The 27,953-nt window shown below is 43.5% G+C and overlaps 1 protein-coding gene across 4 annotated transcripts; it reads left to right on the forward strand.

The window, feature by feature from the left end:
- The first annotated feature begins 23 nt into the window (after nt 1-23).
- pias2 (protein inhibitor of activated STAT, 2) lies at nt 24-27,789 on the forward strand. Of its 4 annotated transcripts, XR_011177774.1 has the most exons (15): nt 24-146; nt 1,071-1,258; nt 1,577-1,664; nt 1,737-1,787; nt 3,860-3,950; nt 4,029-4,163; nt 4,257-4,362; nt 5,154-5,227; nt 5,862-6,022; nt 6,177-6,310; nt 6,524-6,710; nt 6,988-7,124; nt 7,208-7,245; nt 7,654-10,088; nt 26,294-27,789. XR_011177774.1 is itself a non-coding variant. In XM_069139323.1 (14 exons), exons 1-14 carry the CDS (start codon nt 106-108, stop codon nt 7,873-7,875), a joined length of 1,653 nt encoding a protein of 550 aa, XP_068995424.1. In that variant the 5' UTR covers nt 24-105; the 3' UTR covers nt 7,876-10,123. The 4 variants fall into 4 exon arrangements, 3 of the variants coding, with proteins under 3 accessions (XP_068995424.1, XP_068995425.1, XP_068995426.1); XM_069139323.1 differs by lacking the exon at nt 26,294-27,789 and having other exon boundaries at nt 7,654-10,123; XM_069139324.1 differs by lacking the exon at nt 26,294-27,789 and having other exon boundaries at nt 25-146; nt 1,074-1,258; nt 7,654-10,123.
- The last annotated feature ends 164 nt before the right edge of the window (nt 27,790-27,953 follow it).

The following is a 27,953-nucleotide window of genomic DNA, read 5'->3' on the forward strand; positions in this document are numbered from 1 at the left end:
CTGAAGGCACGCGGACACTGTGTTGTTGACACGAGCGCTGCCGCCGCTCCGCGCGACATCCGGTGCTCCCCGTGTCGTCATCAGGAAGTAGTGACGCTGTGCGGCATGACCGGAACATCAAGATGGCGGAGGATGGGGAGTTTCGGGTGAGCGAAAATAAAAGCCAGTGACTGTGTTCCCGTGTGAGCGTGACAGCATGTCGGGGTGAGCAGCAGAGAGCAGACGGCGGGACGTCCGAGGCTCGGAGCGCGGGAAAGTGTGCTAGCGGACGGTTTCGGTGTTTAGCATCAATGCTAACTGTTTATGATTAGCTCCTGTTAGCTCCTGTTAGCTCCTGGTAGCTCCTGGTAGCTCCTGGTAGTCTAACGGAGCTCTTCTGTCTTTATCTGAGCTCGGAGGTGTTTCATGAGTTTAATGTTTAATGACGTGTTTCATGAGTTTAATGTTTAATGACGTGTTTAATGAGTTTAATGTTTAATGACGTGTTTCATGAGTCCACAGCCCGGTGAAGGCAGCTAACAGCTAACAGCTGGTTTAATGTCCCGCTTTAATAAGACCGATGATGTTTGAGAGTTGGAGTCTGGAACAATGAGACACAGCGGGGAGTCTGGGTGGTGCTGGGGGGGGGGACACCACACACACACACACACACACATACACACACACACATACTCACACACACACACACATACACACACACACACATACTCACACACACACTCACACACATACACACACACTGCCCCCCCCCACACACATACTCACATACACCCCCCCCACACACTCACACACACTGCCCCCCCCCCACACATATACACACACACACATATACACACACACACACTCACACACCATCTGTGTTTGACGGTCCGTCCTCCAGTCCCTCATCCGGGTCCTCCAGCCGCTGACTGACTGTTCACAGCGTCTTCAACACTACAAACATGTTAATTTAACTCATCAGTACATTTTGATTTGCCCACATCAACAACCAGACTTCAACCATCCGGTCATGTGATCCTGGATGATGTCTCTTCATGTGTGACATCAGTGACCGGTGACGTCTCTGTCAGCAGGAACCAGTCCTGTGAAACAGACTTCAGCCCGTTGCCCGGTGACAGCGCCGCGTGGCCCCTCCCTCAGAGCAGCATGAACCTGCAGCAGCCGGCCCCCCTCCTCCCCCCCGTCCACCCCGATGTGCAGATGAAGCCTTTGCCTTTCTACGACGTGCTGGATGTCCTCATCAAACCCTCCAGTCTAGGTTGGTCACACACACACCCACACACCCACACACCCACACACCCACACACACCCACACACACCCACACACCCACACACCCACACACACCCACACACACCCACACACCCACACACCCACACACCCACACACACCCACACACACCCACACACCCACACACCCACACACACCCACACACACCCACACACCCACACACCCACACACACCCACACACCCACACACACCCACACACACCCACACACCCACACACACCCACACACCCACACACCCATGCGCACACACTTCATCTTCATGCTGTCCGTCCTGATCTCCTGTCTCCAGGAGCCAGCGCTGCCCAGCGGTACCACCAGGAGAAGTACTTCATCTTCGCCTTGACGCCGCAGCAGGTCCGGGAGGTGTGCATCTCCCGGTAGGTGTCGGTTCAAAGCCCACATTCAGTCGCACACACACCAACACTAACAAGTTCCTCCTTTCTGTCCAGGGACTTTTTACCAGGTGGCAGAAGAGACTACATGGTTCAGATCCAACTGAGGTGAGGCTGTCCTCTGTTCTTTCCTCCTTCCTGTGTCCTGTCCTCCTTCCCCCGTCCTGTCCTCTTTCCTCTGTTCTGTCCTCCGTCCTGTCGTCTGTCCTCCGTTCTCCGTCCTCTGTCCTGTCCTCTGTCCTGTTCTCCGTCCTCTGTCCTCCATCCTGTCTTCCGTCCTGTTCTCCGTCCTCTGTCTTCCGTCCTGTCCTCTGTCCTCCGTTCTCCATCCTCTGTCCTGTCGTGCATCCTGTCCTTTGTCCTTTGTCCTCCGTCCTCTGACCTGATGAGGTGCTCCGCCACCTGATGTGGACGTTGAGGAGTCCATCACCTTGGTAACCCTGCCGTCTCTCCCAGTTTATTCTTGCTGCTCCAGTGAACTGATGATCAGACCTGTTTAACCACATGCAGCAGATACACTCAGCGGCCACTTTATTAGGTACACCTGTTCAACTGCTCATTAACGCAAATATCTGATCAGCCAATCACATGACAGCAGCTCAATGCATTTATGCATGAAGACACGATGAAGACGAGCTGATGAAGGTCAAACGGAGCATCAGAACAAGGAAGAAAGGTGATTTCAGTGATTTGAAGGTGGCAGGTTGTTGGAGCCAGACGGGCTGGTCTGAGTATTCACTAACTGATGATCTACTGGGATTTTCACCAACAACCATCTCTAGCTTTACAGAGAACGGTCCGACAAAGAGAAAATATCCAGGGAGCTGCAGTTCTCTGATGCCTCGTTGATGCCAGAGGTCAGAGGTCAGAGGAGGTCAGCCAGACTGGTTGGAGATGATAGAAAGGAAACAGTAATTCTAATAAGCACTCGTTCCAACCGAGAAGATCTGAACAACACCTGGAAGCTTGAAGCAGACGGACTCCAGCAGCAGAAGACCACCGGGTCCTCCTGTCAGCTAACAACAGCAAACTGAGGCTGGATTCACACCGGTAATGGTGGTGGTGATGATGGTGGTGGTGGTGGTGTGATGGTGGTGTGGTGTGATGGTGGTGGTGGTGTGGTGTGATGGTGGTGTGTTGGTGGTGGTGATGGTGGTGGTGTGGTGGTGTGATGGTGGTGGTGGTGGTGATGGTGGTGGTGTGGTGGTGGTGGTGGTGTGATGGTGGTGTAATGGTGGTGGTGGTGTGTTGGTGATGGTGGTGGTGTGGTGGTGGTGGTGGTGATGGTGGTGTGGTGGTGGTGGTGATAGTGATGGTGGTGGTGTGGTGGTGGTGGTGATAGTGATGGTGGTGTGATGGTGGTGGTGGTGTGGTGATGGTGGTGTGGTGGTAGTGTGATGGTGGTGATGTGGTGTTGGTGTGATGGTGGTGGTGGTGGTGTGGTGGTGTGATGGTGGTGATGGTGGTGGTGGTGTGATGGTGGTGGTGGTGTGGTGGTGGTGTGATGGTGGTGGTTTGATATTTTCTTGTCCCACTTTGGGTCCTTCGTACCAGCTGGGCATCATGTAAACACTACAGCCTACTTGAGTATTGGTGCTGACCGTGTCCGTCCCTTTATGTCCTCAGTGGACCGTCTCCTGATGGCTGCTTCCAGCAGGATAACGCACCACGTCACAAAGATCAAATCATCTCAAACTGGTTTCTGGAACATGACGATGAGTTCACTGGACTCCAACGGCCTCCACGGTCACCACATCTCCATCTAATAGAAGCTTTGGGATGTGGTGCAACGGGAGATTCGCATCACGGATGTGCAGCTGATAAATCTGCAGCAACTGTGATGTCATCATGTGAATATGGAGCGAAACCTCTGAGGAATGTTTCCAGCAGCTCGTTGAATCTACGACACCAAGAATTAAGAATTAAAGCAGTTCTGAAGGCAAAAGGGTCCAACGGTACCAGCAAGGTGTACCTAATAAAGTGGCCGGGGAGTGTATACCTGGAAATAAAAATGTACACAATAATAGACAGCAAATAGCATTTTGGTTTTTTTTAAATCTGGAACGAGCATCCACATATCTCCCTGTAATATTTCACTGTTCGTAAAATTATATTTCCCCTGCCAGCTGAGGGGACGAGATGATCAGCGCTGCATATTAAATGTTTGTTGGTGTTGTCAGGTTCTGCTTGTCAGAGACCAGCTGCCCCCAAGAGGACAACTACCCCAACAGTCTGTGTATAAAGGTCAACGGGAAACTCTTCCCTCTGCCAGTAAGTGTTTGTTTCACTCCAAAGACGAAGTGTGTCGAGCTGAGGTGTTCCTCTAACGATGGCGTGCGACTCCTGCAGGGTTACGCACCGCCGCCGAAGAACGGCGTGGAGCAGAAGAGACCGGGACGACCTCTGAACATCACCTCCCTCGTCAGGCTCTCGTCCGCCGTGCCCAATCAGATCTCGGTGACGTGGGCGCCCGAGATCGGAAAGGTAAGAGTCTGGGTGTCATGTGGCTGCGGTGTACTTCCTGTTTGGGGACCGTAACGTCTCTGAAGCTGGTGTGATGGTGTCGGTTGTTTCCAGACCTACTCCATGTCTGTGTACCTGGTGAGGCAGCTGACCTCCCCGCTGCTGCTGCAGAGGCTGAGGATGAAGGGCATCAGGAACCCCGACCACTCCAGAGCTCTCAGTAACTCCACATCACACCCTCATCACAGCCTCATCACAGCAGCTCCCCTCAGGGCGTTCACATGCACACCTGGTCACTAGAGAGACGCTTTGGAGACGCAGCAGTAAGATCAGGTTGCTCAGGAGACATTCACCTGAAGAAATCACCTTTCTGTACTTCCACTTTTATCAGGTGGAAAAAATAGAGCAACATTTTAAAAGTTGCATGTTGCTTTGGAAGTGCCGGGATTCTGCTATTTTTTTATGCAACTCTCTTGTTTCCTGATTTGTGAGTTGTGTGCCATTTTTGTACACACTTTATCACATGTAGGTCCATGACATCACCGTCTGTCAGCACACATCTCTGACCAGAGAGAGGATCGTTAGTCCTTATCTTCTGATCCTGGAGCGTAATGCTGCTCAACTTCAACCTGAAAGACAAGCTGATTTAGACCTGGACCCCTTCAGGGGGTCAGGATCTCTTCAGGGTCTCAGGACCCCTTCAGGGTCTCAGGACCCCTTCAGGGGGTCAGGATCTCTTCAGGGTCTCAGGACCCCTTCAGGGTCTCAGGACCTCTTCAGGGTCAGGATCTCTTCAGAGTCAGGACCTCCTAAGGGCCAGGGGTCTCTGTTCTGCTGCAGCCGGACCTGCTTGAGGTTCTTGAAGACTCAGACTCAGTTTAAGTGTTTAGACCTGGTGTGCAGCGTGTTCCTGCTGGTTGGACTCATCCAGAAGTAAATCTAATTTTTATATTTGTTTGATATGTTATAAATGATCCCCCGCCCCCCTTTTCCCTCTCCTCCTTGCTCCAGTTAAAGAGAAGCTGACAGCAGACCCAGACAGTGAGATCGCCACCACCAGCCTCCGAGTGTCACTCATGTGTCCGGTAAGAGAAGCTGTGTGTGTGTGTGTGTGTGTGTGTGTGTGAGTGTGTGAGTGTGTGTGTGTGTGAGTGTGTGACTGAGTGTGTGGGGACATGTTGGTATATTAACATGTGTTTCTGTTGTAAATCACTAAAGGTTGCCAGTGTTTTACAATTTCAAAAACAAAACACTTTACCATCAAACTGCATTAAAAATGGAGACCTGAGTATCATTTATCATCAGAGAACAGTCATGTGTTACTATTATTGGATGTTTGTGTGGGATTCAGCAGCTGTGTGTTTTGATTACTTGTCGTGCTGTTGATCACCTGTCTGACCTTTGACCTTCATCAGGTGAGTTTCAGAGGAAGGTGACTGTATGTGCTGTAGATAAATGTTGTATATACAGTGGGTGCAGGTTGAGATGAAACGGTCCCGGTCTGTGTGATCATGTGACTGTTTCCTCCAATAAGAGATCTCCTGTAATATTACTGACACACTCACTGGTGTCACGGTCACATCTGCAGCTCACACGCTGCCGTCATGTGACTCTTTATGATGCTCTCCAGCTGGGAGTCACTCGAACTCCATGAACTGAGCTCAGCATCCTTCTTCCTTCCTGTGTTTCGTCTCACTTCACTTGTGATTCGTTCTCCAGCTGGGTAAGATGCGTCTGACGGTGCCGTGCCGGGCGGTGACCTGCTCTCACCTGCAGTGTTTCGACGCCGCCCTCTACCTGCAGATGAATGAGAAGAAACCCACCTGGATCTGCCCCGTGTGTGACAAGAAGGCTGCGTACGAGAGTCTCATCATTGATGGGTGAGTTACACTAATCCACCACTTCACACACACACACACACACACACACACACACACACACACACACACACACACACACACACACACACACACACACACGACCTACGACTGCTCAGTTCTTCTTGGTGTCTGAAGCGTCTCCGTCTGTGTTCAGTTTGTTCCTGGAGATCCTGAACGACTGCTCCGACGTGGATGAGATCAAGTTCCAGGAGGATGGAACCTGGTGCCCGATGAGACCCAAGAAAGAAGCTGTGAAGGTCCCGTCTCAGTCGGTTCCTAAAGTGGAGAGTGAGTACACTGTGATACCGTCTCGTGCTGTGTTTGTATCAGGGCCTGACAGATCTTCCTCCATCGCTGTCCACAAGTCAACAGGAACGTCAGTCTTAGGACGTGACTTTGTGAAAGTTATGTGTTTAAAGATGTGAGTCATCAGTAGAAGCAGCAGGAGGTGTAGAGAAGAACAACAGACATGCAGAAACATCTCCAACTTTTCTGTTTTAGCTTCTGCTCCGGTGCGTCAGCCGGCAGTGGTCCCCCACTCTGCTGAGCCCAGTTCCACCAAGAAGGCTGATGTCATAGATTTGACTCTGGAAAGCTCCTCCTCCTCCTCTGATGAAGAGGACTCAGACCCTCCGCTGAAGAAACGGTGTGTTTACATCTCCAAGAGCGAGGAGATTCATTCAAAGGGGTGAGCAGACCTGACATCTTCTCTTCATACATCAGTCACACTGGTCTGCAGTTAGTTAATAGTTTAGTTAGACAGTAGTTTAGTTTGTCAGTAGTTTACTTAGTCAGTAGTTTACTTAGTCAGTAGTTTAGTTGGTTAGTAGTTTACTTAGTCAGTAGTTTACTTAGTCAGTAGTTTAGCTGGTTAGTAGTTTACTTAGTCAGTAGTTTAGTTAGCAGCTCACGAGTCAGTTACTGTGTGAACATGAAGCATGCCTCCGTGTTGTGTTTCCTCTCAGAGTGCTGACCTACCAGCCAACTGTACGCATGCCAAACGTGCAGGCCCTCGACCCGTCCTATCTGACCTCTACGCTCGCCGACTATGCAGTCCCCTTCCATCCCTCCACGCTGGCCACTATCCCCACAGACATGCAGAGTGAGTCAAAGTGTGGGAGTGAGTCGGTGTGGACTGGAGGCTCTGGTGTTCTTCATCTGTTCTTCTCTGTCTCTCTCCTGCAGGTCTCGATCTGTTTTCTTTAATCCAAGCAGACCCTCAGGTAGGTCAGTGTGCATTACATCATGTTATCAGTCTGAACCAGGAGTCACAGAAGCTGCTAACATGCTTTAGACTCACTGTGGATGCTGATGGGAATCAAGTAAAGTGATTGTTATCTATACAAACACTGGACTACTAGTCTGTTTTTAACTGAGTGACCCTGAATAAGTGAGAATCAGAAGAAAGCAGGGTTTGTTATTAGAACGATCTTTGAGATCATTTTATTATTTTCTATATCAGGTTCATAGAGATCTGTGGAGTCTTTAGTGAGTGTCAGACATGAATGTTGGTGACATAAAAACAGCTGTATCTGCTCAGTATATTCCTGATGGTTAATGAGCCGTTTGATGGCCATCCATCCCGACATAATACAGATGATGACCCCGCCCCTCCTATTTTTCCCGCTCAGCATTACCGGCCTCAGATGTTCCTGGATAACCTGACCAGCAGCATGCAGAGTACAGCAGCAGCCAGCACCAGCTCAGCTCTGGTGTCCTCCTCCAGCAGCCACTACGACACCAGCAGCCACCCCGCCGGCTCCATCCACGAGACCCGGGTCATCACTGGGGGAGGGGGAGGGGCCGGAGGTGGGACGGACAGCAGCATTTCAGATATCATTTCACTAGACTGATCCAGCCCTCCTCTCCTGTTTCAGAGCAGCTACACAACATGTGACTTTTACACAGAAGCCTTTGACCTGGTCTGATGAGAGCTGTAGTGACTGAACATGTTCACTGTTTTAGAATGGACCTAGTACGGTTTAACACGCAGACCATCAACAGCATCTGAACCAACAGGCTCCAGGATGTCAGCGGATCAGCATCTCTCTGACAAACGGTCATGTGACCTTGGAATCACATGACATCATGAAACAGAAGCACAAGTTGGAAGCTGGATGGAGTCCAGCTGTGTGTCCGCAGGAGTCTTCACAGGACATTTAGATCCTGCAGGAGGACAGCAGCTGTTCATCTGTTGTGAGCTTCATCTCACTGTTTCCTCTCGTGAACACCGAGTCCTCCTTCAGCTCTGTGGAGGTTTCTGATGACCCTCCACCTTCAGCTCTGGAGCTCCTCCTGGCAGACTGATAAACATTTGATCATTTTTTAATATTGGAAATATTTAGAACATCCATCTCTTCATTTGGACAATCTGTTGGACACACATGCAGTCTGTGAACCAGTGGAGACCTGTGGAGGACTGAGACCTGTGGAGGACTGGATGTGGACCTGCCTGTGTGACCTTCATTCATACTGATGGACACATGGAGGGACGCTCATTAAGACAGATGTCTCCTCTGTCCTACCAGCTGTGATGGACCTTGTTTCAGGGCAGCTTTGGTGTCATCCAACATCACATGTTCCTCTGCTCTGTTGAGCAATAATGATTGTATCAGTGTTAGTTTGGTTCTGAATATTTTATTATCCTGGACCCTCCTGAACCCTCTTCAACCCTCCTGAACCCTCTTGGACCCTCCTGAACCCTCTTGGACCCTCCTGAACCCTCCTGAATCCTGGACCCTCCTGGACCCTCCTGGACCCTTCTGGACCCTCTTGGACCCTCTTGAACCTTCCTGAACCCTCCTGAATCCTGGACCCTCCTGGACCCTCCTGAACCCTCCTGGACCCTCCTGGACCCTCCTGAATCCTGAACCCTCCTGAACCCTCCTGGACCCTCCTGGACCCTCCTGAACCCTCCTGAACCCTCCTGAATCCTGAACCCTCCTGAACCTTCCTGGACCCTCCTGAACCCTCCTGGACCCTCCTGGACCCTCCTGAACCCTCCTGGACCCTCCTGAATCCTGCACCCTCCTGCACCCTCCTGAACCCTCCTGAATCCTGAACCCTCCTGGACCCTCCTGGACCCTCTTGAACCCTCCTGAATCCTGGACCCTCCTGGACCCTCCTGAACCCTCCTGAACCCTCTTGGACCCTCTTGAACCCTCCTGAATCCTGGACCCTCCTGAACCCTCCTGGACCCTCCTGAACCCTCCTGGACCCTCATGGACCCTCCTGAACCCTCCTGATTCCTGAACCCTCCTGAACCCTCCTGGACCCTCATGGACCCTCCTGAACCCTCCTGATTCCTGAACCCTCCTGAACCCTCCTGGACCCTCCTGGACCCTCCTGAACCCTCCTGGACCCTCCTGGACCCTCCTGAACCCTCCTGAACCCTCCTGATTCCTGAACCCTCCTGAACCCTCCTGATTCCTGAACCCTCCTGGACCCTCCTGGACCCTCCTGAACCCTCCTGATTCCTGAACCCTCCTGGACCCTCCTGAACCCTCCTGAACCCTCCTGGACCACAAAGGACTGAAAACACAGAGTTGTACGTGTCATGGTCACTAAATGTTTGGATCGATCTTTATAATCACGCCGGAGTAGAATACAGGAAGTAAAATGTCGTCCAGTGCATCGTACGGGATGTTTTTAGCCTAGCTCAGCATCATCCCCTCACAGCCCAGGGCAGCTGTGGACAGGAGACAGTCGCTGAGCACTGCTGCTGTCGTTGCTCCACATGAACTAACCAGACCGTCGGACCTGCTGGAGGACAGAGCGTCTCGGACAGTAAAGCATGATAACGTGTAGGATGAAGCTCCTCCCCCCTCCTCACAGCACCATGAACTTCCTGTTTGGTTTCTGACACTGAGTCCAGACGGAGGTCATGTGGGTCATTTTGGTGCTGTACTCATCCTGCAGGTCACTGCAACGGTTCTCCTTTAAACAGCCTCAGAGTGAGCCTCACTGTGTCCGGTCCGGTTCCTCCAGAACTCTGTGTCCCGTCTGGCTCCTCCAGAACTCTGTCTGGTCCGGTACCTCCAGAACCTTCTGCATCGTGCTACCATGTGTGAGTGTTTTTTTATTAAAGCTTTTCTTTTTTTATTCTGTTCGTGTGTTTCTGATGTAAATAGTTGGAGATGTTTGATGCACTCAGCAGGTTCTTACATCCTGTCAGAACCGGGTCGGACTCCTTTAACTTCCACACAGGTGAAGGAGCACAAACAGTCCTCATGATGTCATCACAGCTGCTGCAGGTTGGTTTCATCAGAATCATTCTCCAGTCCTCATCTTTCAGTGTCTGTTGTCAGCTGAAGGGAGGCACGACCTCGGTGGTCCGTCTGATTCAAGGTCCAACGTGTTGTTCAGAGATGACCTCCTGTCTGTCCTCCTTTGACCTCTGATCTTTGCCATTAACAAGGCCTGTTTGTGTCATCCTGTGTCAGGTGACGTCCTGTGTTAGGTGATGTTTTGAGCTGTGATGTTCAGTCAGCTGTAGGGTTAGGATTAGGGTTAGGTGAAGGGTTAGGTCTAGGGTTAGTGTAATGTCTAGTGTTAGGTCTAGGTTTATGTTTAGGTCTAGGGTTAGTGTAATGTCTAGTGTTAGGTCTAGGTTTATGTTTAGGTCTAGGGTTAGTGTAATGTATCGTGTTAGGTCTAGGTTTATGTCTAGTGTTAGATTTAGGTCTAGGGTTAGTGTAATGTATCGTGTTAGGTCTAGGTTTATGTCTAGTTTTAGGTTTAGGTCTAGGGTTAGTGTAATGTCTAGTGTTCGGTTTAGGTCTAGGGTTAGTGTAATGTCTAGTGTTAGGTTTAGGTCTAGGGTTAGTGTTAGGTTTAGGTCTAGGGTTAGTGTAATGTCTAGTGTTAGGTTTAGGTCTAGGGTTAGTGTTAGGTTTAGGTCTAGGGTTAGTGTAATGTCTAGTGTTAGGTTTAGGGTTAGGTTTAGGTCTAGGGTTAGTGTCATGTCTAGTGTTAGGTCTAAGGTTAGGTCTAGGGTTAGTGTAATGTCTAGGGTTAGTGTAATGTCTCGTGTTAGGTCTAGGATTAGTGTAATGTCTAGTGTTAGGTTTAGGTCTAGGGTTAGTGTAATGTCTAGTATTGGGTCTAGGGTTAGTGTAATGTCTAGTGTTAGGTCTAGGTTTAGGTCTAGGGTTAGTGTTAAGTCTAGGGTTAGTGTAATGTCTGGTGTTAGGTTTAGGTCTAGGGTTAGTGTAATGGTTAGGACTAGGGTTAGGTTTATGTTTGTGTAGGGTTCGGTCTAGGGCTAGGTTTAGGGGTCGATGAGGATGAGGGGGGACTGAACAGAGGGTTAGGGGGTTAGAGTTAGGGGGGTTAGTTTAGGGTTAGATGAGGACGAGGGGGGACTGAACAGAGGGTTAGGGGGGTTAGTTTAGGGTTAGATGAGGACGAGCGTTAGGTTTAGGGTTTTCGATGATGACGGAGGTTAGGGCTAGATGAGGATGAGGGGGGACTGAACAGACTAGTGAAGGAGGTGCTGTTGGTTCACTGAACATCTGATGTGTTCACATTTAAACACTGGATCCATAAGATGTTGCAACAATTTATTTGTTCTAGTTAGGGTTAGGTAAGGTTATAGACTATATATAGTCTGACCTTATATATAGTCTAAGGTCATAGACTGTATATAAGGTCATAGACTATATATGGTCATAGACTATATATAAGGTCATAGACTGTATATAAGGTCATAGACTATATAAGTTCATAGACTATATATGGTCATAGACTGTATATAACAGTGGTGTGAAAAAGTGTTTGCCTCCTTCCTGATTTCTTTTTTTTTTGCATGTCTGTTACACTTAAATGTTTCAGATCATCAAACTAATTTAAATATTAGTCAAAGATTACACAAGTAAACACAAAATGCAGTTTTTAAATGAAGGTTTTTATTATTAAGGGAGAAAAACAATCCAAACCCACATGGCCCTGTGTGAAAAAGTGTTTGCCCCCTAAACCTAATAACTGGTTGGACCACCCTCAGCAGCAACAACTGCAATCAAGCGTTTGTGATAACTTGCAATGAGTCTTTTCCAGCTGTGGAGGAATGTTGGCCCACTCATCTTTACAGAGTTGTAATTCAGACACATTGGAGGGTTTTCCAGCACCAACCTCCTTTTTAAGGTCATGTCACAGCATCTCAATAGGATTCAGGTCAGGACTTTGACGAGGTCACTCCAAAGTCTTCATTTTGTTTTTCTTCAGCCATTCAGAGGTGGACTTGCTGGTGTGTTTTGGATCATCGTCCTGCTGCAGAACCCAAGTTGGCTTCAGCTTGAGGTCACGAACAGACGGCCGGACGTTCTCCTTCAGGATGTTTTGGTAGACGGTAGAATTCATGGTTCCATTTATCACAGCAAGTCTTCCAGGTCCTGAAGCAGTAAAACAGCCTCAGACCATCACACTACCACCATATTTTACTGTTGGTATGATGTTCTTCTTCTGAAATGTGGTGTTACTTTTACTCCAGATGTAACGGGACACACACCTTCTAAAAAGTTCAACTTTGGTCTCGTCAGTCCACAGAGTATTTTCCCAAAAGTCTCGGGGATCATCAAGATGTTTTCTGGCAAAAATGAGACGAGCCTTAATGTTGTTTTTGCTCAGCGGTGGTTTTGGTCTGGGAACTCTGCCATGCAGCCATTTCTGCCGAGTCTCTTTCTTCTGGTGGAGTCATGAACACTGACCTGAACTGAGGCAAGTGAGGCCTGCAGTTCTTTGGATGTTGTCGTGGGGTCTTTTGTGACCTCTCAGATGAGTCGTCTCTGCTCTCTCGGGGTAATTTTGGTCGGCCGGCTGCTCCTGGGAAGGTTCACCACTGTTCCATGTTTTCTCCATTTGTGGATAATGGTTCTCACTGTGGTTCTCTGGAGTCCCAAAGCTTTAGAAATGGCTTTAGAACCTTTTCCAGACTGATAAATCTCAATTACTTTCTTTGTCATTTGTTCCTGAATTTCTTTGGATCTCGGCATGATGTCTATCTTCTGAGGATCTTTTGGTCTACTTCACTTTGTCAGGCAGGTCCTATTGAAGTGATTTCTTGATTGAGAACAGGTGTGTCAGTAATCAGGCCTGGGTGTGGCTCGAGAAGTTGAACTCAGGTGTGATAAATTACAGTTAAGTTATGTTTTAACAGGAGGGGGCAAACACTTTTTCACACAGGGCCATGTGGGTTTGGATTGTTTTTCTCCCTTAATAATAAAAACCTTCATTTAAAAACTGCATTTTGTGTTTACTTGTGTAATCTTTGACTAATATTTAAATTTGTTTGATGATCTGAAACATTTAAGTGTGACAGATATGCAAAAAAATAAGAAATCAGGAAGGAGGCAAACACTTTTTCACACCACTGTAAGGTCATACACTATAAAGTCATATACTATATATAAGGTCATAGACTATATATATGGTCATAGACTGTATATAAGGTCATAGACTCTATATAAGGTCATAGACTATACAAGTTCATGGACTATATACAGTGGGTACGGAAAGTATTCAGACCCCTTTAAATTTTTCACTCTTTGTTTCGTTGCAGCCATTTGCTAAAATCAAAAAAGTTCATTTTATTTCTCATTAATGTACACTCAGCACCCCATGTTGACAGAAAAAAACAGAAATGTAGAAATTTGTGCAAATTTATTAAAAAAGAAAAACTGAAATATCACATGGTCATAAGTATTCAGACCCTTTGCTCAGTATTGAGTAGAAGCACCCTTTTGAGCTCGTACAGCCATGAGTCTTCTTGGGAATGATGCAACAAGCTTTTCACACCTGGATTTGGGGATCCTCTGCCATTCTTCCTTGCAGATCCTCTCCAGTTCCGTCAGGTTGGATGGTGAACGTTGGTGGACAGCCATTTTCAGGTCTCTCCAGAGATGCTCAATTGGGTTTAGGTCAGGGCTCTGGCTGGGCCAGTCAAGAATGGTCACAGAGTTGTTCCGAAGCCACTCCTTTGTTATTTTAGCTGTGTGCTTAGGGTCATTGTCTTGTTGGAAGGTGAACCTTCGGCCCAGTCTGAGGTCCAGAGCACTCTGGAAGAGGTTTTCTTCCAGGATATCTCTGTACTTGGCCGCATTCATCTTTCCTTCAATTGCAACCGGTCGTCCTGTCCCTGCAGCTGAAAAACACCCCCATAGCATGATGCTGCCACCACCATGTTTCACTGTTGGGATTGTATTGGGCAGGTGATGAGCAGTGCCTGGTTTTCTCCACACATACCGCTTAGAATTAACGCCAAAAAGTTCAATCTTGGTCTCATCAGACCAGAGAATCTTATTTCTCATAGTCTGGGAGTCCTTCATGTGTTTTTTGTCAAACTCTATGCGGGCTTTCATATGTCTTGCACTGAGGAGAGGCTTCCGTCGGGCCACTCTGCCATAAAGCCCCGACTGGTGGAGGGCTGCAGTGATAGTTGACTTTGTGGAACTTTCTCCATCTCCCTACTGCATCTCTGGAGCTCAGCCACAGTGATCTTTGGGTTCTTCTTTACCTCTCTCACCAAGGCTCTTCTCCCACGATTGCTCAGTTTGGCTGGACGGCCAGGTCTAGGAAGAGTTCTGGTCGTCCCAAACTTCTTCCATTTAAGGATTATGGAGGCCACTGTGCTCTTAGGAACCTTGAGTGCTGCAGAAATTATTTTGTAACCTTGGCCAGATCTGTGCCTTGCCACAATTCTGTCTCTGAGCTCCTTGGACAGTTCCTTCGACCTCATGATTCTCATTTGCTCTGACATGCACTGTGAGCTGTAAGGTCTTATGTAGACAGGTGTGTGCCTTTCCTAATCAAGTCCAATCAGTTTAATTAAACACAGCTGGACTCCAATGAAGGAGTAGAACCATCTCAAGGAGGATCAGAAGAAATGGACAGCATGTGAGTTAAATATGAGTGTCACAGCAAAGGGTCTGAATACTTATGACCATGTGATATTTCAGTTTTTCTTTTTTAATAAATTTGCACAAATTTCTACATTTCTGTTTTTTTCTGTCAAGATGGGGTGCTGAGTGTACATTAATGAGAAATAAAATTAACTTTTTTGATTTTAGCAAATGGCTGCAATGAAACAAAGAGTGAAAAATGTAAAGGGGTCTGAATACTTTCCGTACCCACTGTATGGTCATAGACTGTATATAAGGTCATAGACTGTATATATGGTCATAGACTGTATATAAGGTCATATACTGTATATAAGGTCATAGACTGTATATAAGGTCATAGACTATATATATGGTCATAGACTGTATATAAGTTCATAGACTGTATATAAGGTCATAGACTGTATATATGGTCTTAGACTGTATATAAGGTCATAGACTGTATACAAGGTCATAGACTGTATATAAGGTCATAGACTGTATATATGGTCATAGACTGTATATAAGGTCATAGACTGTATATAAGGTCATAGACTATATAAGTTCATAGACTATATATGGTCATAGACTGTATATAACAGTGGTGTGAAAAAGTGTTTGCCTCCTTCCTGATTTCTTTTTTTTTTGCATGTCTGTTACACTTAAATGTTTCAGATCATCAAACTAATTTAAATATTAGTCAAAGATTACACAAGTAAACACAAAATGCAGTTTTTAAATGAAGGTTTTTATTATTAAGGGAGAAAAACAATCCAAACCCACATGGCCCTGTGTGAAAAAGTGTTTGCCCCCTAAACCTAATAACTGGTTGGACCACCCTCAGCAGCAACAACTGCAATCAAGCGTTTGTGATAACTTGCAATGAGTCTTTTCCAGCTGTGGAGGAATGTTGGCCCACTCATCTTTACAGAGTTGTAATTCAGACACATTGGAGGGTTTTCCAGCACCAACCTCCTTTTTAAGGTCATGTCACAGCATCTCAATAGGATTCAGGTCAGGACTTTGACGAGGTCACTCCAAAGTCTTCATTTTGTTTTTCTTCAGCCATTCAGAGGTGGACTTGCTGGTGTGTTTTGGATCATCGTCCTGCTGCAGAACCCAAGTTGGCTTCAGCTTGAGGTCACGAACAGACGGCCGGACGTTCTCCTTCAGGATGTTTTGGTAGACGGTAGAATTCATGGTTCCATTTATCACAGCAAGTCTTCCAGGTCCTGAAGCAGTAAAACAGCCTCAGACCATCACACTACCACCATATTTTACTGTTGGTATGATGTTCTTCTTCTGAAATGTGGTGTTACTTTTACTCCAGATGTAACGGGACACACACCTTCTAAAAAGTTCAACTTTGGTCTCGTCAGTCCACAGAGTATTTTCCCAAAAGTCTCGGGGATCATCAAGATGTTTTCTGGCAAAAATGAGACGAGCCTTAATGTTGTTTTTGCTCAGCGGTGGTTTTGGTCTGGGAACTCTGCCATGCAGCCATTTCTGCCGAGTCTCTTTCTTCTGGTGGAGTCATGAACACTGACCTGAACTGAGGCAAGTGAGGCCTGCAGTTCTTTGGATGTTGTCGTGGGGTCTTTTGTGACCTCTCAGATGAGTCGTCTCTGCTCTCTCGGGGTAATTTTGGTCGGCCGGCTGCTCCTGGGAAGGTTCACCACTGTTCCATGTTTTCTCCATTTGTGGATAATGGTTCTCACTGTGGTTCTCTGGAGTCCCAAAGCTTTAGAAATGGCTTTAGAACCTTTTCCAGACTGATAAATCTCAATTACTTTCTTTGTCATTTGTTCCTGAATTTCTTTGGATCTCGGCATGATGTCTATCTTCTGAGGATCTTTTGGTCTACTTCACTTTGTCAGGCAGGTCCTATTGAAGTGATTTCTTGATTGAGAACAGGTGTGTCAGTAATCAGGCCTGGGTGTGGCTCGAGAAGTTGAACTCAGGTGTGATAAATTACAGTTAAGTTATGTTTTAACAGGAGGGGGCAAACACTTTTTCACACAGGGCCATGTGGGTTTGGATTGTTTTTCTCCCTTAATAATAAAAACCTTCATTTAAAAACTGCATTTTGTGTTTACTTGTGTAATCTTTGACTAATATTTAAATTTGTTTGATGATCTGAAACATTTAAGTGTGACAGATATGCAAAAAAATAAGAAATCAGGAAGGAGGCAAACACTTTTTCACACCACTGTAAGGTCATACACTATAAAGTCATATACTATATATAAGGTCATAGACTATATATATGGTCATAGACTGTATATAAGGTCATAGACTCTATATAAGGTCATAGACTATACAAGTTCATGGACTATATACAGTGGGTACGGAAAGTATTCAGACCCCTTTAAATTTTTCACTCTTTGTTTCGTTGCAGCCATTTGCTAAAATCAAAAAAGTTCATTTTATTTCTCATTAATGTACACTCAGCACCCCATGTTGACAGAAAAAAACAGAAATGTAGAAATTTGTGCAAATTTATTAAAAAAGAAAAACTGAAATATCACATGGTCATAAGTATTCAGACCCTTTGCTCAGTATTGAGTAGAAGCACCCTTTTGAGCTCGTACAGCCATGAGTCTTCTTGGGAATGATGCAACAAGCTTTTCACACCTGGATTTGGGGATCCTCTGCCATTCTTCCTTGCAGATCCTCTCCAGTTCCGTCAGGTTGGATGGTGAACGTTGGTGGACAGCCATTTTCAGGTCTCTCCAGAGATGCTCAATTGGGTTTAGGTCAGGGCTCTGGCTGGGCCAGTCAAGAATGGTCACAGAGTTGTTCCGAAGCCACTCCTTTGTTATTTTAGCTGTGTGCTTAGGGTCATTGTCTTGTTGGAAGGTGAACCTTCGGCCCAGTCTGAGGTCCAGAGCACTCTGGAAGAGGTTTTCTTCCAGGATATCTCTGTACTTGGCCGCATTCATCTTTCCTTCAATTGCAACCGGTCGTCCTGTCCCTGCAGCTGAAAAACACCCCCATAGCATGATGCTGCCACCACCATGTTTCACTGTTGGGATTGTATTGGGCAGGTGATGAGCAGTGCCTGGTTTTCTCCACACATACCGCTTAGAATTAACGCCAAAAAGTTCAATCTTGGTCTCATCAGACCAGAGAATCTTATTTCTCATAGTCTGGGAGTCCTTCATGTGTTTTTTGTCAAACTCTATGCGGGCTTTCATATGTCTTGCACTGAGGAGAGGCTTCCGTCGGGCCACTCTGCCATAAAGCCCCGACTGGTGGAGGGCTGCAGTGATAGTTGACTTTGTGGAACTTTCTCCATCTCCCTACTGCATCTCTGGAGCTCAGCCACAGTGATCTTTGGGTTCTTCTTTACCTCTCTCACCAAGGCTCTTCTCCCACGATTGCTCAGTTTGGCTGGACGGCCAGGTCTAGGAAGAGTTCTGGTCGTCCCAAACTTCTTCCATTTAAGGATTATGGAGGCCACTGTGCTCTTAGGAACCTTGAGTGCTGCAGAAATTATTTTGTAACCTTGGCCAGATCTGTGCCTTGCCACAATTCTGTCTCTGAGCTCCTTGGACAGTTCCTTCGACCTCATGATTCTCATTTGCTCTGACATGCACTGTGAGCTGTAAGGTCTTATGTAGACAGGTGTGTGCCTTTCCTAATCAAGTCCAATCAGTTTAATTAAACACAGCTGGACTCCAATGAAGGAGTAGAACCATCTCAAGGAGGATCAGAAGAAATGGACAGCATGTGAGTTAAATATGAGTGTCACAGCAAAGGGTCTGAATACTTATGACCATGTGATATTTCAGTTTTTCTTTTTTAATAAATTTGCACAAATTTCTACATTTCTGTTTTTTTCTGTCAAGATGGGGTGCTGAGTGTACATTAATGAGAAATAAAATTAACTTTTTTGATTTTAGCAAATGGCTGCAATGAAACAAAGAGTGAAAAATGTAAAGGGGTCTGAATACTTTCCGTACCCACTGTATGGTCATAGACTGTATATAAGGTCATAGACTGTATATATGGTCATAGACTGTATATAAGGTCATATACTGTATATAAGGTCATAGACTGTATATAAGGTCATAGACTATATATATGGTCATAGACTGTATATAAGTTCATAGACTGTATATAAGGTCATAGACTGTATATATGGTCTTAGACTGTATATAAGGTCATAGACTGTATACAAGGTCATAGACTGTATATAAGGTCATAGACTGTATATATGGTCATAGACTGTATATAAGGTCATAGACTGTATATAAGGTCATAGACTGTATATATGGTCATAGACTGTGTATAAGGTCATAGACTATATATATGGTCATAGACTATATAAGGTCATAGACTATATATGGTCATATACTCTATATAAGGTCATATACTATATATATGTTCATAGACTATATATATGGTCATATACTGTATATAAGTTCATAGACTATATATATGTTCATAGACTATATATATGGTCATAGACTGTATATATGGTCTTAGACTGTATATAAGGTCATAGACTGTATACAAGGTCATAGACTGTATATATGGTCATAGACTGTATATAAGGTCATAGACTGTATATATGGTCATAGACTGTGTATAAGGTCATAGACTATATATATGGTCATAGACTATATAAGGTCATAGACTATATATGGTCATATACTCTATATAAGGTCATATACTATATATATGTTCATAGACTATATATATGGTCATATACTGTATATAAGTTCATAGACTATATATATGTTCATAGACTATATATATGGTCATAGACTGTATATAAGTTCATAGACTGTATATAAGGTCATAGACTGTATATATGGTCTTAGACTGTATATAAGGTCATAGACTGTATACAAGGTCATAGACTGTATATATGGTCATAGACTATATAAGGTCATAGACTGTATATAAGGTCATAGACTATATATGGTCATAGACTGTATATATTGTCATAGACTATATAAGTTCATAGACTGTATATAAGTTCATAGACTGCATATAAGGTCATAGACTGTATATAAGTTCATTGACTATATATGGTCATAGACTGTATATAAGTTCATAGACTGTATATATGGTCATAGACTATATAAGTTCATAGACTGTATATATGGTCATAGACTGTATATAAGTTCATAGACTATATATGGTCATAGACTGTATATACTGTATGGTCATAGACTGTATATAAGTTCATAGACTGTATATAAGTTCATAGACTATATATGGTCATAGACTGTATATACTGTATGGTCATAGACTGTATATAAGTTCATAGACTGTATATAAGTTCATAGACTATATATGGTCATAGACTGTATATAAGTTCATAGACTATATATGGTCATAGACTGTATATACTGTATGGTCATAGACTGTATAGGCGAGGCAGCGGTGGACATCACAGTCGACTGAAAGCAGGAGAAGACAGGAAGGAAAACCCATAAATCATCATCAGACGTGAGTCTCACATGGAAACGTGAACATTGAAATGCATTTTGGAAACATGCAGTTCACGGTCCAAATGTTGGATATGAAAATGGAAACTTTCCACACTCCCAGTCTCCATCTTGGTTCTGTAACAGAAACCAGAACCAAAGTGTTGTCCAGCTGCAGCTGAAGTGTTTATTTGTCACTAAGTAGCTCCATCCTGCTGCTGGACACAAGAACCAGTGTTCAGCAGAGGAAACACAAACATGGATTTCTGGGTCAAATAAGGAATTCAAATGTTAGTTATTTACAGTCAGTGAAGAACAGCAGTGACGAGAAACAACAGTCACCTGTCAATCATCAAGTACCACTCAAGAACAAGTTCAGACCTGGGTGAGTACTATAGTACTATAGGTGAGTGTACTATAGATGAGAGTACTATAGGTTAGAGTACTCTAGGTAGGAGCACTATATGTGAGGTTACCATAGATGAGAATACTATATGTGAGAGTAATATAGGTGAGAGTTCTATTGGTAAAAGTACTATAGATGTGAGTACTATAGTACTATAGGTGAGAGTACGATAGAGGAGTACTATAGGTGAGAGTACTATAGTACTATGGGTGGGAGTACTATAGTACTATAGATGAGATTACTATAGGTGAGAGTACTTTAGTACTATAGGTGAGAGTACTATACTATAGGTGAGAGTACTATAGAGGAGTACTACAGTACTATGGGTGAGAGTACTATTGATGAGTACTATAGGTGAGAGTACTATAGTATTATAGGTGAGAGTACTATTGATAAGTACTATAGGTGAGAGTACTATAGTACTATAGGTGAGAGTACTATAGATGAGAGTACTATACTATAGGTGAGAGTACTATAGAGGAGTACTATAGGTGAGAGTACTATTGATGAGTACTATAGGTGAGAGTACTTTAGTATTATAGGTGAGAGTATTATAGGTGAGAGTACTATAGGTGAGAGTACTATAGTACGATAGGTGAGAGTACTATTGATGAGTACTAAAGGTGAGAGTACTATAGATGAGTACTACAGGTGAGAGTACTATACTATAGGTGAGAGTACTATTGATGAGTACTAAAGGTGAGAGTACTACAGATTAGTATGTGGTGGTCAATTTTGGGAGACAGGTCACAGATGAGGATGCAGTCGAAGATTAATTCAGAAGACTTTTTTATTGGACATGCAGCATGGTGAGAAGTTCACAGCTTGCTGGGCTGCAAAGTTCTCTTAACTTCTTGAGAAAAACGTAAAGCCTTCATACATTCCCGTTACATAGTCATGTGGTGGAACGTCCTTTTCCCAATCAGTCACGCTCCTATCATAGGTACAACTGTTGTGCCCGAGGTGTCACCTGACTAAGCATACGTCTACACATGGATGTCAGCTGACTCGCCGTATGTCCATACATTTAACAAACACCCATTGTTGTGATCACAATACATCACACAAAACAACTATCATTCACTCCTAGAACAGACAATAGTCCGTAGGCAAGTACAGAGCACATGCAGGCAGGTTGCCTTTAGTTCTGCTTGAAGTAACACACCATTCGTGTCATGTGATCAAAAAGAGTTCCTCTATGAACAGCAATATACTGTATACATTCAGTTTCACAATCACGCATATAGTGTCGCGACAGAGTGGAAATATATACTAATACGTTTTGCTGATACTGATCACAAGATCCTATGATATTACATATAATGTTATCAATCCTAATATACATATACAGGAGTTATGAAAGACCTCCACAAGTACTATAGGTGAGAGTGTGTAATGAATATTATTGATCGTAAATGTGATAAATTCATTCATTTTTCTGGCCTTCCTCTGTCACTCCATTCAAAGATAAAAAGCTGCATAAAGCTCCCAACAGATCCACCAGCAGGGGGCGAACTGTTGCTGCTGTAAACATCTGGTTGATTTACGGAGAATAAAGTCAAAGATCAGTGCAGCATGAAGCTAATCCACAAACCATCCACTGTATCATTTGTCCCACCTAATGAAATATTTCTATACTTTCCTCCTGCAGTTTATCTACTTTTAAATCTCCCACTGAAACATCTCTGCAGATCAGATGAACATTAATCAGTCTGACGGCGAGATGGAACTTAATATTTAGAAATAAAAGCTGCTGTGTTTAGGAAAGAGAAGATGTTGGCATCCGGCCGTCTACTCCCCCACCTAAAACATCATTTTCAAACAATGTTACATAAGAGATGGAGAGCATCTGTGGAAAAACTGAACTCCTGGGGGAGGAGGGGGAGGAGGGGGCCACTACAGCTGTTGTTTCAACCTGCTTCAACAAGAAGCAGTCCGGAGATGTTGGTGATTCATATTCAAAGAGGGTTTTATTGTATTTAATCTACATGGAGGTCCTTAACCAGTCGACCATCTCTGTATTTATTGCTGCGTATTTACTGCTGCGTATTTATTGATGCATATTTACTGCTGCGTATTTATTGATGCATATTTACTGCTGTGTATTTATTGATGCATATTTACTGCTGCGTATTTATTGATGCATATTTACTGCTGTGTATTTATTGATGCATATTTACTGCTGCGTATTTACTGCTGCGTATTTATTGATGCATATTTACTGCTGCGTATTTATTGATGCATATTTACTGCTGTGTATTGATGCATATTTACTGCTGCGTATTTATTGATGCATATTTACTGCTGTGTATTTATTGATGCATATTTACTGCTGCGTATTTATTGCTGCGTATTTATTGATGCATATTTACTGCTGCGTATTTATTGATGCATATTTACTGCTGCGTATTTATTGCTGCGTATTTACTGCTGCGTATTTACTGCTGCGTATTTATTGATGCGTATTTACTGCTGCGTATTTACTGCTGCGTATTTATTGCTGCGTATTTACTGCTGCGTATTTACTGCTGCGTATTTATTGATGCGTATTTACTGCTGCGTATTTATTGATGCGTATTTATTGATGTGTATTTATTGCTGCGTATTTACTGCTGCGTATTTACTGCTGCGTATTTATTGATGCGTATTTACTGCTGCGTATTTATTGATGCGTATTTACTGCTGCGTATTTATTGCTGCGTATTTATTGCTGCGTATTTACTGCTGCGTATTTATTGATGCGTATTTATTGCTGCGTATTTACTGCTGCGTATTTACTGCTGCGTATTTATTGATGTGTATTTATTGATGCTTATTTACTGCTGCGTATTTACTGCTGCATATTTATAGATGCGTATTTATTACTTTGTATTTACTGCTGCGTATTTATTGATGCGTATTTATTACTTTGTATTTACTGCTGCGTATTTATTGATGCGTATTTATTGATGCATATTTACTGCTGCGTATTTATTGATGCATATTTACTGCTGTGTATTTATTGATGCATATTTACTGCTGCGTATTTATTGCTGCGTATTTATTGATGCATATTTACTGCTGCGTATTTATTGATGCATATTTACTGCTGCGTATTTATTGCTGCGTATTTACTGCTGCGTATTTATTGATGCGTATTTATTGCTGCGTATTTACTGCTGCGTATTTACTGCTGCGTATTTATTGATGTGTATTTATTGATGCTTATTTACTGCTGCGTATTTACTGCTGCATATTTATAGATGCGTATTTATTACTTTGTATTTACTGCTGCGTATTTATTGATGCGTATTTATTACTTTGTATTTACTGCTGCGTATTTATTGATGCGTATTTATTGATGCATATTTTATGATGCATATTTTATGATGCCTATTTATTGATGCGTATTTATTGATGCGTATTTATTGGTGCGTATTTACTGCTGCATATTTATTGCTGCGTATTTATTGCTGTGTATTTACTGCTGCGTATTTACTGCTGCGTATTTATTGATGCGTATTTATTGATGCACATTTACTGATGCATATTTACTGCTGCGTATTTACTGCTGCGTATTTATTGATGCGTATTTATTGATGCATATTTACTGATGCATATTTACTGCTGCGTATTTATTGATGCGTATTTATTGATGTGTATTTATTGATGCTTATTTACTGCTGCGTATTTATAGATGCGTATTTATTACTTTGTATTTACTGCTGCGTATTTATTGATGCGTATTTATTACTTTGTATTTACTGCTGCGTATTTATTGATGCGTATTTATTGATGCATATTTTATGATGCATATTTTATGATGCGTATTTATTGATGCGTATTTATTGATGCGTATTTATTGGTGCGTATTTACTGCTGCATATTTATTGCTGCGTATTTATTGCTGCGTATTTATTGATGCATATTTACTGCTGCGTATTTATTGATGCATATTTATTGATGCATATTTACTGCTGCGTATTTATTGATGCATATTTATTGATGCATATTTACTGATGCGTATTTATTGCTGCGTATTTATTGCTGCGTATTTACTGCTGCGTATTTATTGATGCGTATTTATTGCTGCGTATTTACTGCTGCGTATTTACTGCTGCGTATTTATTGATGTGTATTTATTGATGCTTATTTACTGCTGCGTATTTACTGCTGCATATTTATAGATGCGTATTTATTACTTTGTATTTACTGCTGCGTATTTATTGATGCGTATTTATTGATGCATATTTTATGATGCATATTTTATGATGCCTATTTATTGATGCGTATTTATTGATGCGTATTTATTGGTGCGTATTTACTGCTGCATATTTATTGCTGCGTATTTATTGCTGTGTATTTACTGCTGCGTATTTACTGCTGCGTATTTATTGATGCGTATTTATTGATGCATATTTACTGATGCATATTTACTGCTGCGTATTTACTGCTGCGTATTTATTGATGCGTATTTACTGATGCATATTTACTGATGCATATTTACTGCTGCGTATTTATTGATGCGTATTTATTGATGTGTATTTATTGATGCTTATTTACTGCTGCGTATTTACTGCTGCGTATTTATAGATGCGTATTTATTACTTTGTATTTACTGCTGCGTATTTATTGATGCGTATTTATTACTTTGTATTTATTGCTGCGTATTTATTGATGCGTATTTATTGATGCATATTTTATGATGCATATTTTATGATGCGTATTTATTGATGCGTATTTATTGATGCGTATTTATTGGTGCGTATTTACTGCTGCATATTTATTGCTGCGTATTTATTGCTGCGTATTTATTGCTGCGTATTTATTGATGCATATTTACTGATGCGTATTTATTGCTGCGTATTTATTGATGTGTATTTACTGCTGCGTATTTATTGATGCGTATTTATTGCTGCGTATTTACTGCTGCGTATTTATTGATGCGTATTTATTGCTGCGTATTTATTGATGTGTATTTACTGCTGCGTATTTATTGATGCGTATTTATTGATGCTTATTTACTGCTGCGTATTTACTGCTGCGTATTTACTGCTGCGTATTTATTGATGCGTATTTATTACTTTGTATTTACTGCTGCGTATTTATTGATGCGTATTTATTACTTTGTATTTACTGCTGCGTATTTATTGATGCATATTTTATGATGCCTATTTATTGATGCGTATTTATTGCTGCGTATTTATTGCTGGTTCATCCTCTGGTCCTGGTCGTAGTTTCCAGCCTGCTCCAGTTCAGTGTTTCAGGAAGCTGTGCTGCCGTCGCTGACCTCATCTTGCCGAGAACTCTGATGATGAATCCATCCCCCCCAACATGTTTCTGTCCTCTGTCATTCACTCGGTTCTCCGGTTCTTTGGCTTCATTTCAGACGACTCCAATCTGTTGAGTGACATTTTTGTGTCTCAGGAGACAGTCTTGGTCTTCTGTCAGAGCTACTTCAGCTCCACCAGCATCTCTGCTGGATTCACTGTGTTTCTGCCTTTGTCTTGTTTTGGTTTCCTTCCTTTTGGTTTTCTGATTCTAACTCAGTCTCGTCTTCATTCGTCTGTTTCAGGTTATTTTAGTTTCACGGGTGTGGTAGGGCCTCAGCCAGAAGTTCGTGGGAGGATTTCTTGATGTCACCTCCTCTGACTGATGATACATCGCAGGGAGGGATCAAGATTCTTTCTTCATCCTCGTCATCCTCAGTCTTCTGCTGCCAGAGGATCCCTGATGTGTTCATGGATTCTTCTTGTTTCACCCTGAAAAGCTCTGACGCTCACTGATCCTCGACCTCCGTCTCAGTGATGAACTCTGGTGGAACCACAGGCTATGAATAATGGTTCCGATCCAGAAATGTCTTCAGCTGCAATACCAGCGAGTGCCACTAGAGGTCGGCTCCAAAAAGCCTCCGGCTCCATAGACTCCCATTCAACTTCTCTCATCAAATCCAAAGTGAATAAAATGTGTCCATCAGTTATCTCGGTGTTGTTAGCTAAAGTCACTCCTTCTTATTAGTTTTCTGGAGGTCCATCTGAAAATAATCCCTCATTCATTAGAAAAGAAGATTCAAGAAGACCTGTTTTTGGGGGCGTGTCTGTTTGATTGACAGGCCTGTGGTGCAGTCAGGTTACAGCTATCGGTGGGCGGGACGTAGTATCGTCAGGTTTCCGATCAGATCGGTCAGATCCACCTCTGGCTCCTCCCCCAGCTCGTCCAAATATGGTCACTTCCTGCTCCAAACCGCTCCGAACTAACAAGATGGTGACGGACAGAATCTGAACTGGAGGATTCATAACGTTCACAAACCAACGATGACATCACTGATGGATGATGACATCACTGATGGATGATGACATCACTGATGGATGATAATTGGTTGGATCCCTTGATGCATTGTGGGTAGTTTTCATGTCTTGACATCAGTGACATCTTCACTACTCCATGTCTGATGACATGTTGGTGGCTTGGATCTTATTGAGCTGTCAGACCCTCTGCAGGTACTCAGGTATTCAGGTTCAGGGTTCAGACCTGTTACCATGGAGACCATCAAACTCTTCTCATCTGAAGAGTTGGCTGTAATGTAGAAACTTACACATGATATCATTCAGTACAAGATGTCATGTGAGGAAAATAAAATGATTCAATACTGATAAAGTTAAAAACTCTTCGTCCTCCTCCTTGCAGAGAGCAGCAGGTATTCTGCTGAGTAAGCAGAAGCACATTTGCTCCTCTGCATTGGGATGTGATGTTTTTAGAAAATAACTGCAACCAGATGTGAAAAGAGGTTTCCACAGTAGAGTCAATCCTGCAGGCCCACAGATATTTCATTTTAGAGGAATCATCCACTCTCATTCTGAAACAGGAAATATGCATCATATCCAGGATGGGGGGGGAACACACTTTGTCCTCTGAGTTATGATGCTGATGCTCTGAGACTGCTGATGTTTTATAGTGTTGGTGGAAACCATGTTCAACTTTTCTGTTTTATTTGTTTATGTCCACATATTAAAGACATCTCAGTCGTTTTTTCTGACATGTTTGTACTTGACTGTATTTTACGGCTTCAGAAAATGGAGATAAACCAATAAAAAAGTTAGACAGAATAGTTTTAACTTAACTTAATCTTTCTTTATCACTGTCAGATGTTTTCAGTTGTCCTGGAGTTATGATGTCATCGTGGTTCTGTAGTCATGTGATCCAGTCTCTTTCTCTTCGACTGACTCCTGATGAAC

Source organism: Embiotoca jacksoni, unplaced genomic scaffold (genome assembly GCF_022577435.1).
Source record: "Embiotoca jacksoni isolate LCO1_2020_lvr unplaced genomic scaffold, fEmbJac1.0.p SCAF_81, whole genome shotgun sequence".
Taxonomy (NCBI): domain Eukaryota; kingdom Metazoa; phylum Chordata; class Actinopteri; family Embiotocidae; genus Embiotoca; species Embiotoca jacksoni.